Source organism: Abrus precatorius, unplaced genomic scaffold (assembly GCF_003935025.1).
Source record: "Abrus precatorius isolate BTA unplaced genomic scaffold, Abrus_2018 Scaffold2, whole genome shotgun sequence".
NCBI classification, from domain to species: domain Eukaryota; kingdom Viridiplantae; phylum Streptophyta; class Magnoliopsida; order Fabales; family Fabaceae; genus Abrus; species Abrus precatorius.
This window is the reverse complement of record NW_020874362.1, coordinates 28,339,348-28,352,556: the sequence shown is the minus strand read 5'-3', so window position 1 is coordinate 28,352,556 and position 13,209 is coordinate 28,339,348. Positions and strand designations below refer to the sequence as shown.

Genomic DNA, 13,209 nt, shown 5'->3' with positions numbered 1-13,209 from the left:
TCAATAGTATTATCATTTTCTTTAGAATTTATTTATATTTTAAAATATTATTCATTTTCTTTGGTTAGGCCAATGCAGCAAAAAAGAATATATAAGCCATATAGCAATGAAGAACTGCAACAGCTAAGAGGAGTGAGAGAAAGCAATAATCGATCCAATTTCATTTTGCAAGTGTGACCCATTCTTTTTGCTGTCATGATGCATAGGATCAACACTGCAAGGTCCATTTTTTCAGCGGTTTTCAGAAGCAAGTCTTACCCTCACTCTGCTGCTGCTTTCTCCACCTCCTTGCTTTTCGATGAAACTCAGATACAGGTTCCCTTCAACACCACCCTAATACTTGGCTTTACTTGTTCTTGATATCCATCGCCTTGAATTGTTTCTATCGCAACTTGGTCAAAATGATTGACCTTTTTTATTGTTTTTAAAAAAAATGATTTCTTTTTACTATTTTGTTAGGATTGAGTTTAAACGTCTAAAAATAATATTTTTTATTAAAAAATATATTTATTTTATTAAAGTTACAAGAATATAATTACTGATTCATTTGTTAATAAAATTTTGTTACTTTAAATCACCATTGCTTCAACTTGGTTGCCCTTTATTCTTCTGTAGAAGAAAGCTTGGATGCATATGACATTTTTTTCTTTGAAAAATTTGGTGGGTGAAATAATTGGTCTTGATGGAAATTATTATATTATCAATGAAGTAAGGAAAAAAAAATGAACTAGTTGTTGTTGAAAAAGTATTGCTTTTTTTTCCTCCTGGTTTCCTTTATGTATCTTTCATGAGAGGCAATTTCGCTTGAGACGTGGGTGAGCAATAAATGTGGGCATTTCTACTAGCTGGGAAGAAATTGTTTTTGGTGTTGAATGTGTAGGGCTTGCTCTGTTTAGGCTAGTCATTGTTGTTCTTCTGATTAGTCATTTCAGTTCATTTGTCAATGATGTAGAAAACGAAAATCCAATGACTTTAAGCATGATGGTTTCCTTTGGTATGTGCTATTTGCCTGGATATGCATACTATTGACGTAAGGTTCCGTATTTTGGGAACCTACTGAAGCTGACTTGAGATTTATCATTTTATGGTTGGCTGAAGACTATCCATTTGGTTTACTAAATTTTCAATTGGGTTCAAAATATTGAGAATCTCCCTCAACCCCAATCTGCATCTAATTGTGTTCAGTTTGTAATAATAGTGACTTAAATGTTTGATTTTACAATTTTATAGTGGGTGGAAAATCGTGGGATCTTTTTCACTTTAAAAAATGCTATGCGTCAAAACATTTTGTGTAATGGCTGCTTAAAAGGTGAACTATGTCGTGCTTCTAATGATTTGAAGGTTTTATTGCATGATAAAGTTTAAAGAAAGTGTTGCTCAGTTTGCAACGGAAAATATTGCTCCTCATGCTTCAAAAATAGACCACACGAATTATTTCCCACAGGTGTGTGATGATCTATCTTTGTCATATCCATGAACTTAACACATAGTGCATTGGACATTGTGATTACATTTTGATGTAATTTTAGGAGTTTAACCTATGGAAAAGCATGGGCGAATTTAATCTCCTTGGGATTACTGCACCAGGTAGTCTACTTTTCTTGCTTTGCTGCTTACATTTTCTGATATGTCGAAAGATTTCTTTTTTAGATTTGTAAGCCATTGCTGTTATCTGCCTTTGTGATTTCCATTTGGTAGTTTTTATTTATTCTCCCCTGTATACCTTGGAATCTTTACAATACATGCATGTCTTGTATGCCAAAAAACATTTTACCATTCTATTTTGGCTTATTTGCAGAGGAATATGGAGGACTTGGCCTAGGTTACTTGTATCACTGTATAGCAATGGAAGAGATTAGCCGTGCTTCAGCATCTGTTGGTCTTTCTTATGGTGCTCATTCTAACCTGTGTATCAATCAGCTGGTAATTGAAGAGAACTTAAGTCTCTTTCAACGTATGCTTTATGATCATCCAATTACTCTTCAGGATTGCTACCCTCTGTTTTGTTTAGGTGAGAAATGGAAGCCCTGCTCAGAAACTGAAATATTTGCCAAAGGTTCTAGTTCTATTCTGTCTAGAAAATCTTATTTGTTTGCAGTGAAATATTTGCTGCCTTGCCCTCTTGCTGACAACGTGTAAGGAAAGGATTAACTTTATCTGCCAAAAATGCTCATAGTTAGCTTTCCCCTCATTTCTTGTGCTCATCAGTAGTCTTGTTTTAATTTTTCTGTATTTATCTATCTATCTATACATGGGCTAAGTTGTTTTTCCTCTTAAATTTTGAAGCTTATCTCAGGGGATCATGTGGGCGCTTTGGCAATGAGTGAGCCAAATTGTAAGATATGTGAATTAAAAAGCAGTATCTTGCAGTTTTAGACATTCCAAGGAGTTTGTTAAGTGAATTGAACTTTTCTGCAGCTGGTTCTGATGTTGTCAGCATGAAATGCAAGGCTGATCGTGTAGATGGGGGCTACGTTCTTAATGGGAACAAGATGTGGTGTACTAATGGGCCAGTTGCTGAAACATTAGTATGTTTCGTTAAATTTCATTGCATTCTCTCATGCTCTTTGCATTGACCTTATTTGTGTTTGATTTGTCTTTACAAAATCATGCTGTGGACCTGATAATGCAAAATAATGAAGAAAAAGATCAATGTCATTAGAATTTATTACATCATGAATGGCTAAAAATGTAGGAAAAATTTGCTAAGCATATTTATAATATTGCCTTCCAGGTAAACCATCTTAGTAGATATTTAATGTGGATCACATATTTTTCCATTTAATATCTGGCAGAGCTAAGATAATCAGTCTGTGTTCTTACCTAATTTCCTTACCTATGGCTTATATAGGGAAACAAGATTCCCACTTAGTATAAAACTAAATCTTGTAGTTGGACATATGCTGAGAATGCATAGCAAATATTTGATTTTTATATTGTGTTGAATTGAATTAGGTTGTATATGCAAAAACAGACATAACTGCTGGGTCAAAAGGAATCTCTGCATTCATCATCGAGAAGGGAATGCCTGGGTAATTGCTCTAAACCTTGAGTAAAAGTTTTATGATATTGAGTTGAGTGTACAAACCTCTGTATATTGAGTTAATTAATTCTTTGACAATAATGTGCTTACATGCTGTGGCCAATACAACCATAGGTTGTTAATCTTTACTGGCATCACATGATTTTAGGCACAATTTCACTTTGACAAGTGATGCTGTTCAAACTAATGGATATTAAATTGTAACCTAAACCAATTTTTTCTCATGTATGACCCAAGTCTTGACTCGTATGGGACTTACCATGTGCTATAGCTTGGTAATGCAAAATTTTAGTAAAAAATAGAAGTACTGGAACCTTTTTGCATCAAATAGTTAAAACTTGAATCCTGAGTCCTATAGTCTGCAAAAATCCTTCTCTAAAAATGATGGGGTAAAAAAAAAACGAATTATGAGCTCATAGAAAACATGCATGAAATATAAGGGAGGAAGAAAAAACAATTCTTACTCAGTTGAAAGGATGGGATCTTGATTAAATGATAAATCATGTGATTACTGTGATAAAATTAAAGATGAAAATCTGACATTTATTTTTGTTTGACTGCAGATTCAGTACTGCCCAGAAATTGGATAAACTCGGGATGCGAGGAAGTGATACGTATGTATGCATGTTTTGTGTGAAAGTTTCTATATATAATCCTTTTGCAACCACTTTTCCTTACTTTTACTAATTAAGTGGAATTCTGTGAGCAGATGTGAGCTTGTCTTTGAGAATTGCTTTGTTCCAGAAGAAAATGTTCTTGGGAAAGAAGGGAAAGGTCTTGCAATTGCTTTTGTAGACTTTCTATTATTTTTAAAAAGAAATAATCTTTATGTTATTTGGTAACAGGCTTGTTTGGAATAGACTTATGAAAAAATAACTTAGAAATAACTTGTTAGAGAAAGTTATTTTGCATAAGGATATAATCTTTAGGAGCACTTGTATTGAAAAACTCTAATACTTCCACTTATGTCAGAAGCTGAGGATCATTAGCTTTTAAAACAAGTGGTAACTCCACTTTTTTTTTTCTTCCCAATGCTAAGAATTTATTTATTTATTGAAGTGAATCCAAACTGGTTCAAATTCCAGTCTGCAAAAGCTTGTTATGAGACTGATTATTCTTACGTAATATGCCCACATTGGTCTATCATATCAGCCTCTCTTTTCTTTACTAATGTAAACATTTAAAGAGATCAATAAAAGAGCATATTTATAATGTTCTTATCTTTGTTACTTCTGAACCAGAATTACATTTGTAGTGGCACCATTTTCCAAGCATACTCAACACATAAATCCGTAAATTAAAAGAAGCTCTCTATTGAAGTAGGGTTATTAGTTTTCCATTTAAATTGTACAATGTAAAAGCTGATAAAAGAAACAATCACTTTTGTTATTCATTGCATCTCAAGTGTCAACGATAGTTTGATAATACCACTCATTCTTTTTGTTTCAGGAGTCTATGTCATGATGTCTGGGCTGGATCTGGAAAGACTTGTTTTGGCAGCTGGTCCTCTGGGTATTATGCAGGCATGCCTTGATGTTGTCCTTCCTTATGTTCGACAAAGAGAGCAGTTTGGTCGTCCCATTGGGGAGTTTCAGTTTATACAGGTTCAATATCATGCACAAACACAGCATAACTTATTTTGTGCAATTATCCTGCATATGTATTTTATGTGAATGTGAATCTTACCCATTGTGCTATCAATTGATCTTTGGTTACAGGGGAAAATTGCTGACATATACACTTCTTTACAGTCCTCAAGGTAGAAGATTCTACTATCATGATGCTCTTTTCTCTTTCTAAACAAGTTTGCGTGGCAGTAGATAACGTTCTTCATTTCAGGTCTTATGTATATTCTGTAGCCCGGGATTGTGACAATGGAAAAATTGATCCAAAGGTGCATCCACATATCTTTTTCTTGTGGTTAATATAGTACTATTAAGCTTCAACCTTGGGTTCTTGAAATGGACTTCTCTGTATTTAACACATTGCATGAAAGGATTACCTTTGTTCTTTGATATTTTTTTTTTCTATTTCTCGCCATGGTTCTTTGCCTATTCATTGTATTGTACAACATGCTGTCTTGACTAATTTCAGGATTGTGCTGGAGCTATACTTTGTGCAGCTGAAAGAGCAACCCAGGTTGCTTTGCAGGTAAACTAAGTTGCTTGCATTGGTTATAGTTGCTGGTGTTCTTTTGTTCACATTTTACAGTGCTTATCTCCACCAAATCTGCAGGCTATACAATGTTTAGGTGGGAATGGCTATGTGAATGAGTATCCTACTGGTCGTCTCCTGAGAGATGCTAAGCTCTATGAGATTGGTGCTGGAACTAGTGAGATCAGAAGAATGATTATTGGTCGTGAGCTCTTCAAGGAGCAATGACATGCCACCATACCTTACATGCTAATGTTCATTGGAGATTCCTTTGCAGATGTTATTAAACTAATGTTCATTCATCAAACGAGAATTATAGTCACGAGAATTGATCATGAGTGCAATAAACAAAAGTTTCCATTTTATAATTTCTATGTACTTCAAAAATCTTCAAAGCTATTCATTCCTCTCTGAAAACTATGCTGGAAAAAAAAAATATAATTCAGGTCTTACGTTCAATAATTTTATGCCTAAGGTAATGTGTGTAGATACCTCTAGCATCTATTGAAATCAGGTTTAGCCTTTTAGGGGCGTGCATTATTTTCTCTTGCAGTTTATGAAAAATTATATTAGTTGATTCATAACTAGAGTGCGTTTATCAAGTTTTTACCATAACAATATTTTGACTACTGTCAGAATCTGGGACTGCAAAACCGGATCACGCCTTAAACAGGTTCCTAAAAGTAGTAGTAATATTACACAAGCATGGCAGGAAATTGGGAAACCATCACCATCACCCTTATTCTAGAGTACGGAACTCATAAGTGGTAATGGCTTATTTCATTATGCCAAGACTAGCCCTTATTTAGCTAGTATAGTGCACTTAATTGTCAGTCTTTCTACAGCTGACCATGCAAGTTTAGGCTGGGCCTACAAGCTCAAAGGGTAGTAACCAAACACAGCATGAAAGCATAAGTATATAACTAGTTTTGTACAGAGACAGGACCAACATGATAAACACTTAAAGACAACACTGAAACTTAGACTCTAACTGCAGTTGGAGAATAATCTGGCTGACCCACCGAGGAAGACTTTGAAGCCTCCATAATCACTGGTGCCTGTTCCAAACAGCTGTTAGTATCATCACTTATCATCCCAATTGTCATCTTTTCCACTTCTTCTTGAGTATATATATGGATCTTGGACACCACATCACAAAACTCACTGCAGCCATACCAAACATGCAAATTTTTTAGTGTCATTTTGAAAGTACAACACATTAACTTGACCCTAGATAGCTATATAGTACAAGAGACATCAGGCACTATCCTATCAGTACATGTTGAGACTGGTAATGATCATATTGATAATTGATTAGAACTGTTTATTTGAGTCCATGAAGACGAATACTTACTGCCAAGGGTCATCCCCAACAACCATTATGTCATTCTCACTGTCAGTGTACAGGATCCTCCATCCTTTATCAGGATCTTTTAGAAGGCCTTCCATGCCAAATAGTCTCTCTAGTTCACTCAGCAGATCATTGTAGCCGCTCAATCTTGAGAGATCAATGGCTCTTCCAACTAAGCTGCCTTGCTTGTGAACCTTCATTTAGTGTATGTTATATGGGTGGGTAAAACATCAAAGAGAAAAAGGCATATCATAACATAATTTTGTTGTTACCATCCCTCACCTTTGTGCAACTCCTTTTAGCACTGTTCTGTGAATTTTGATTAGTAGTTTCCCCAGACAAAGGAAACCCGAATAGTTTGCAGGCATTTACCTTTCCCTGAACATTGTTGTCATTTGGAATCGCCATACTTGCAGCCCCTAATGAAGCAGCAGCAGCAGAAATATTGTCCTGCAGCTTATGCTCATTTGGGAGATCTGATCTTCCAACTTCATTTATAATGATCCCTGCCTTAGTAGATGGACTGTTATATGGGACATTCTCTCTTTGGAAACTGGTGCTTTTTGAGCAAAACAAGCTAGCTTGACCAGTTTGGTGAATATCACCATAAGGAAAATATGGTGATTGAAAGTTTGGTTTGGTTGCCTGATGAAGATTGAAAGTTGTGCAACTTAGGTTGGGTTTTCCCCAAGCACCAAGGTTCAAATCAACCTTTCCTGTCAGGGATTTCAATGGACACATTTCTTGACCTTGCAAGACCCTTGGAAACCTGTTAGTTTCCATGAAGCCTGCATAGCTGAAAGGGTGAACACTACTAAGCTCAGAAGACGGAACCTTTCTTACTCCAGCTGATGCAAGATTTGGATGACTTGGAGAACTCATCTCAAAACCTGGCCGGTTGGTTACGGTGTCACATCCATAGTAGAGTGACACAAAACCTGCATTTTCTTGACCTTGCAAGACCTTAGGTGATCTTACAGACTCCTCAAAGCCCACCAATCCACTGCCTCCTGCTGCTACCCCACAAAACAAGCCAAACATGAAACATGGAAGAGGATGATTGGGATATACAAGGTAACAAGCACTAAAGTTTATGCTACATTACTTTTTAGGATTCATACCAGTGATGAGGTGACTCTGTGAGGCAGCTTGTAGACCTGTCCTCAGTTTCTTCAGTCTTGGGGAAGACTGAATGCTCAAGGGAGGCAAAGGAGCAGAAAGATCAATCTCCCATGGAGACACTCGGTCTTGATGATTAGTCTCAATATCCTCATCCCATCTGACCTGTTGAATGTCACAGCATGCTTACATTATTGAAGAAATCACCATGTTGTCATTGACTAAGTTCATGAATACTGTAGCTTTGTAGGTAGATTACTACTGCAACCTTCATATCAAAGATCTTCTCTGGCTATCACTAAGTGTCAAACGATCTAGAATGAAACATGAAGAATGTGTGCAGGCAAATATTACTTAGAAAAGAATGGGATTAGACTTCTATTTGAGGTTCACAAATAAGTTGCTTAACAATAATTCAGTTTGATGTTGAGAAGAATAATGTAAATTCAATCTCTGCTGTCTTTAAGTAGCATTTTTATAAGAAAAATGTTAACATGACCACACTTTTTAGTACATTTTTTTGTAATTAGTGAATTTTTAAGGAGTCAAAAAGCTCACACTGTAAGTTCATCACCTTTCAAAGATTATTTTGACTATTTTAAAAAAATAACCAATCATAAAAAGTGTATTTAAAAGTGTTACTGATATTTCTCATTCTATATTCTTCCTTCGCTACAGAAATTTTGATGTGTCTCGAGCAGGGATGTTTGTGTTGGGGTGGGGGTGACATATGGCGAACTTCTGAAAAAAGTTAATCACAGTTTAGTTTAATTTATTAAAAAATTGTCAATTTTTAAAGAGAATTTTTTAAAAATAATTATTTTCTAAATAATTTATACCTAAAATGTGCTTAAAATTTCCTTATCCTCAGTTCCTCATATGTTTCTCAAAAACTACAAACAACAATAATTTTTTCATGCATTGGAAAAGGAAATAAGCCAACTAACGGCAATTACAATATGTAGAGTTAAAAACAAAATATACGAACTTAGATTTAAGTGCCTCATTAATAAAATCCGGTTGATAGGGATACACAGTTGGGAAAATCAAAGTAAATCCGACTCCAAATGTAAAAAATATGGCAAAATGTATTGCATAGCAACGAAGCAAAATTGAAAATGTACCATCAAGCACCTCCATTTTGATTTAGGCCATCTATAGGGATCCAAATCACTCGTTCCAATCAAAGTGCCACCACTACACCTGCAAGATAGAAAGATTATGATGTGGTGTAAAGCTTTTTGAAGGAAGACATAGGAGTAAGGATTTTAAATTATGTTGTAGTTTACCTTCTTTCTTGAGATTCGTCCATTTCGAATCTCATTTTGAATCTTGTACCAATGGTCATTGGATTCTTGATGCTTTTAACATATTTTTTGTATGGAACAACAAAATCCGCGTGACTTGCTCTGTATTAAATCAAATTCAAACACACAACAAATTTATTAGTAGTCACATACCCATCAAACATTAGTAGAGGGAAGAAATTACACCCATTGTAAATTAAAGATTATGGTGAAAGGTTTTATTTTTAATAAGGCCCATTAGAGGAATAATCATAATTATTTATTTTAACATGCTATGAGTAGAAGAAGAAACGCATTCGTTTCCTGTATAATATGGTCAAAACTAGAAAGTAAGATTTAAAGATATTTTCATTTGAGTTTCTAGAACGGACATGGACCATTTGTGTCAAAATCAAAGTGTTCCCTATTCTTCCATCCACATCATTGGAGTGTTTCACAAGTCCATTCCTATCAATTGTCATAGACATAGTGCTGCTACCTGCGTACACTTATCAGACACACCTCACATCTATAAAGTTTTTACCATGTGATTAGTTGGTCCCACATCATTTTTTTTGCATACTTCCACTTTGATTGGGCCAACTCACACATGTGAATTGATTTGCTAATTATTCTTATTATGGAAGCCTAGTTGGGAGATCCTAACTCCTAAGAACATATTTGGGTCTATGAAATCAACTGTCACTCCTTCAGATAACTTCATCTAAGGATCCATAACTGCCATTTGGTGTCGCAGCCAAACAAACTGAAGCTAATGTAATTTTATGTGCATCTTACTACTCAATCCATGTACAATTGGAAGTAACATAATTATCCGGTAAATACTGTTAATATGTTGTGTTAACTAAAACATAGTTAAAAGAACTTAAAAAATCCTACTATCTTGAGTTAATTTTTTGGATTGAGTTAAAATATGGCAACGAAGCTAGCTTATTCAATATTGATTAGAATAATTGGAAAGTTAATGTTCAATTCACTTAATTTTTTAAAAATTATTTAATAAAATAAAAAAAACAAGCCAATATTTCCTCAAAATAAGCAAATTAAACACACAGAGTACCTTGGACTGTAGAAAACATGAAACATGCTTTTGGTGGATATTGCATTTGCCACAGAAGAAAGGAAATTGGGATAGCAGTTCTGGCTACCAATAATTGATTCAGGAAGACCATTTCTGGGTCGAACAGCTCTTCTGATTCCCAATCTCAATTCACCATTTTCGCCCCTACAAAGGCATTAATAAGTAGTAAAGATCTGAAAGTTACTATAATGATAAATAAACTCTTCTTTTTCATGCTTTCAAAGTTTGAAAAGACTTAAATTCTCATGAACAAAAAGCTAAGGTATGTTTTGTGAGTACGTATTTTCGCGCACTCTCTTTTTGGTACTTTATGGTCACTAAGACAATGAAGCACCTTAATATTAATAATACAACTCCCAAAAAAAGGCAATTAATTATTCAAATAAAGAGACAATTAATAACATCCTTCATATTAAATTGTTGGAGGAACATTATTAAATATCAATAATAGAGAGATCAATCCACGTTCAGAAACCTTGAGATGCTGCTCCTCCTAGCACATAATATAGGAAATTAATGCCAATTAAAATGTCCAGTTAAACATGAAGGATTATTAGGTGAAGCAAGAGATTTTTAGGTACAATATTTATTAAAAATATGGTTAAAGTGGGAGACGGTCACGTCGACATAGCAGAGGTGATAGAGATGCACAAAAGGAAAAACTTGCTGCGAGAGTCACCAAAAATTTCTCCGTACACGAACTCACGCACATATATATTGATATATTGAATTTTTTTTAAGTTATTTCACGAAATAAATAACTTTATCAGACTAATAAAATTAAGAAATTATATTAACTTTTTATTTAATTTTTTATAAGAAAATATCTCATTAATCAACGTAAAACGAAGTTATTTATGTCATGTAATAACTTATAGACAAATGTGTTACCTTAGAAAGAGCACCGCATCACCAGAAACAAGATTCTTTTGGCTTACAAAAATACTCCACCCAGTAGTGAGTAGATGACGCCTTGGCTGACCTGACATATTACGAAACCCATTTTGTGTACCAATTAGTAAATATAATATAATAAATAAACCTATGAAGCCACACCTTGTTTTTCTAATTACACTACCTCTGTAAATGTGACGAAATTTCCACTCCACACCATGCAGGTCTTTTGCAACAAGCTCTTGTGAGGGTCTCTGCTGCTTATAATCCTGAAGTAAAAAAAATGTTACCATAATTAACATAATAGACTCAAAAGTAAAACTAGTAATTCACCAATTTAAGAGAGAGAGACACAACTAATCAAACTTTATAATTAATATTATGCTATGAAAGATGCCACACCAAAGGAGGAAAACAGTCTTCAGCAGCTCTACGAGGAACTGAGAAGCCCCCATGAGTGCTTGTATCAGAAGCAGTTAGTGTTTTGCAGAACATGTGAGGGGTTGATTTTGTTGGTGATCTTTCATCACTCTCTTCTTCTGCTCCCATTTCCTCAACTTCTTTGCCCTCAGAGTTCATCCCTGACAACTGAAAACAATCCAGTGTACTCAGTGCTACTTAATGAGATGTACCAAAGGAACAATTGGTGCTTACAACATTTAACTTTTAAGCTAGTTCCTACATAGTGACAAATTTTCTTTGTCCTCCTAATTAAACAAAGAAAAAAAGCTTAATGTGGTTCAAGTTTCAAATTATTAATTTAAATAGAAAAAGATTCAAATAACTTCAGGTAAAAACCAACCTCAGACTGAGGAAGCAAAGTAACCTGAGTATAAACCTCATCATTCTCCTTGTTGGCCTGTTCCAGGAAGTGGCAATTCAGCAAAACAAAATGAACAATAGAGCCAATAAAAGGGTCAAGGAAATATGAAGCATCTTACATGAAATTCAGTAAACATAAGACAATCTAAGAGGGGAATTCAGTACTCACAAGTAGTTGGACATTGACAACCCTGCAAAAGATCTGTGGCTGAAGATCATAGGTGGGAATCTCCAATGGTGTGAAAGGAGAGAAAGAGGCAACTTGTTCTAAGTGACCTTGTGGAAAATAGACCACCACATTTCCTTTCTTAGGAAGAGAAGTGAGAGGGCCAGCACAAGCATGCCAAAGCTCAAGGTAAGAGGAAGACACAAGAGCTGAAGAGGAACTAGAAGACGAACAAGTTGAAGAGGACCAACATCTGACACAAGCACCTTTCTCACATTCCCTATCACAGAATGCATTCTTCTCAACCTCAGTCACTTCATGGTTCAGATCAATTTCCATGAACAGCTAGTGCAGTAGGTTCTAGTGAGACTCAAGTGGAAGTAAGAGAGGAAGCCACCAAAAGCAAAATTCACAACTTTAAAGGAGGCAAAGAGTGTGTCACTGAGTGAACTTAAAAAAAGCAAAAACCCCCAGAAAGTGGAAGCTATAATATCATGAAGAAGAGGTCAAATTATGAAAAAGAATTGATATTTGGAGGGGCACCATAGAGTTAACACAAGGAAAGAGTGGAACTTGATGAATAGAAAAGAACAAGAAAGTCATGCTCAGGAGGATACCCAGAGAGGATTTAAAGATAAGAAAAGAAGGAAGAGAGTAGAAAGAGAGAAGAATATTAAATAATAACAAGAAATTCAACGTATGATTCCACCCCCATTTGCAGGTACTGAGAAGAGGGAGCAGAAGTAGCAGACATAGACAATTGCATAGGAAGCACATAAACAAAAGGCAAGAAAAGCCAATGTGGTAGTGGCTTTTGGATTTAGACTGTTAAGACTCGTAGAGATAGAGTGAAAAAGAGAGAAAGAGGGAGAGAGAGTGTGTATGTGTTGGGTGGGGGGGACAGGCTAAGACAGTACAGAACCCACCCTCACTCTCCTTTGCTTTGCCATAGCTTTTATTTTATTTTTTCTTTATTAATAATTCTTTCACTGTGGTTGTGGGGATGATTGATTGAGGCCCTCCCCCTAGACAACATAAGTTAATGTATAAGGTAAATAAACAAACAATCATTAACAAGGTTTCTTTCTTTTTTTAATATTTTCCCTCCTTTAGTGAATTTGCTATCATTTCACCAAAAAAAAAAAAAAAAGACAATTCCAAAGAAAAAACAATCTGACAACTCAACCTAATAACCTATAATATAGCCTTGGTGAATTTTAAGGCATGAATTTTAAGGTAAAATAGTTGGGTGTTGGGTGCATATCATACTTC

The 13,209-nt window shown here is 35.1% G+C and overlaps 2 protein-coding genes across 3 annotated transcripts; one reads left to right on the top strand and one right to left on the bottom strand.

Moving 5' to 3' along the window:
- Positions 1–6,185, top strand: LOC113857785 (isovaleryl-CoA dehydrogenase, mitochondrial). The gene is made up of 15 exons (XM_027489979.1): positions 1–315; positions 1,361–1,444; positions 1,530–1,587; positions 1,799–1,923; positions 2,012–2,056; positions 2,287–2,335; positions 2,419–2,528; positions 2,956–3,032; positions 3,607–3,657; positions 3,753–3,817; positions 4,493–4,647; positions 4,762–4,802; positions 4,883–4,937; positions 5,138–5,194; positions 5,279–6,185. The coding sequence occupies exons 1-15, from the start codon at positions 196–198 to the stop codon at positions 5,423–5,425; spliced, it is 1,239 nt and encodes a 412-aa protein (XP_027345780.1). The 5' UTR covers positions 1–195; the 3' UTR covers positions 5,426–6,185.
- Positions 6,144–12,781, bottom strand: LOC113857784 (auxin response factor 4-like). 2 transcript variants are annotated; one of them, XM_027489977.1, is made up of 12 exons: positions 11,941–12,781; positions 11,752–11,808; positions 11,352–11,537; positions 11,134–11,218; positions 10,947–11,037; positions 10,035–10,199; positions 8,957–9,076; positions 8,792–8,870; positions 7,670–7,832; positions 6,831–7,564; positions 6,552–6,742; positions 6,144–6,361 (listed from the first exon to the last, which is right to left on the bottom strand). In XM_027489977.1, the coding sequence occupies exons 1-12, from the start codon at positions 12,274–12,276 to the stop codon at positions 6,178–6,180; spliced, it is 2,391 nt and encodes a 796-aa protein (XP_027345778.1). In that variant the 5' UTR covers positions 12,277–12,781; the 3' UTR covers positions 6,144–6,177. The 2 variants fall into 2 exon arrangements, with proteins under 2 accessions (XP_027345778.1, XP_027345779.1); XM_027489978.1 differs by having other exon boundaries at positions 6,178–6,361; positions 6,831–7,558; positions 11,941–12,276.
- Between the last annotated feature and the right edge of the window lie 428 nt (positions 12,782–13,209).

What these genes read in the sequence shown, in the direction of transcription:
- LOC113857785 (XM_027489979.1), top strand. Translation starts at nt 196, where the DNA reads ATGATGCATAGGATCAACACTGCAAGGTCCATTTTTTCAGCGGTTTTC. An exon ending in ACTTCTTTACAGTCCTCAAG is followed by an intron (nt 4,803 to 4,882) that starts GTAGAAGATTCT and finishes TCTTCATTTCAG; the next exon opens with GTCTTATGTATATTCTGTAG. An exon ending in ATGGAAAAATTGATCCAAAG is followed by an intron (nt 4,938 to 5,137) that starts GTGCATCCACAT and finishes GACTAATTTCAG; the next exon opens with GATTGTGCTGGAGCTATACT.
- LOC113857784 (XM_027489977.1), bottom strand. Translation starts at nt 12,276, where the DNA reads ATGGAAATTGATCTGAACCATGAAGTGACTGAGGTTGAGAAGAATGCA. An exon ending in GATGCGGTGCTCTTTCTAAG is followed by an intron (nt 10,200 to 10,946) that starts GTAACACATTTG and finishes ATGCCTTTGTAG; the next exon opens with GGGCGAAAATGGTGAATTGA. An exon ending in GACGAATCTCAAGAAAGAAG is followed by an intron (nt 8,871 to 8,956) that starts GTAAACTACAAC and finishes TCTATCTTGCAG; the next exon opens with GTGTAGTGGTGGCACTTTGA.